General features: G+C 48.0%; 1 protein-coding gene across 1 annotated transcript in view; it reads left to right on the top strand.

Annotated features, from left to right (window-relative positions):
* Positions 1–402, top strand: part of EMH_0072990 (DnaJ domain-containing protein, related) — a gene marked incomplete at both ends in the record, with an annotated part of 1,605 nt that overhangs the window by 733 nt on the left and 470 nt on the right. Inside the window, one exon of the mRNA XM_013499275.1 lies at positions 160–264. Within this exon, the coding sequence (XP_013354729.1) occupies positions 160–264 (105 nt within the window). The remainder of the gene's footprint in view (positions 1–159; positions 265–402) is intronic.

The raw sequence follows: 402 nt of genomic DNA, 5'->3' as shown, positions 1-402 counted from the left end.
GGGGCGACGATAGCGTTGGTTGCTTTATTTGCAATTGGAATTCTGCAGGTCCGTCAAAACCCTAAACCCTCTCACCCCCAATCCATGAGGGTTTAGGGTTTATAAAATTAGGGTTTAGGGTTTAGGGTTTAGGGTTTAGGGTTTAGGGTTTGTGTACAGTCAAGCCGCCAGCCCAACCACTTCGAAACCATCGGCGTTCCCCCCAATGCTCCCCCCCGCGTTGTTTCTTCTGCTTATCGCAAACTCTCTCTCATGTATCACCCGGTAACAAACCCTAAACCCTAAACCCCAAACCCTAAACCCTAAACCCTAAACCCTAATTTTCTTTCTGGTCAGCTGCAAGCGGCTTAGATGGCGTTTCTATGGAGCTGCTGCATACACATATTTCTACCAATCGATCGT

Source organism: Eimeria mitis, genomic scaffold (genome assembly GCF_000499745.2).
Source record: "Eimeria mitis Houghton genomic scaffold, Emh_scaff4163, whole genome shotgun sequence".
Classification (NCBI taxonomy): Eukaryota; Apicomplexa; class Conoidasida; order Eucoccidiorida; family Eimeriidae; genus Eimeria; species Eimeria mitis.
Note: the sequence above shows the minus strand (reverse complement) of the source record. Positions and strands in the feature narration are given on the sequence as shown.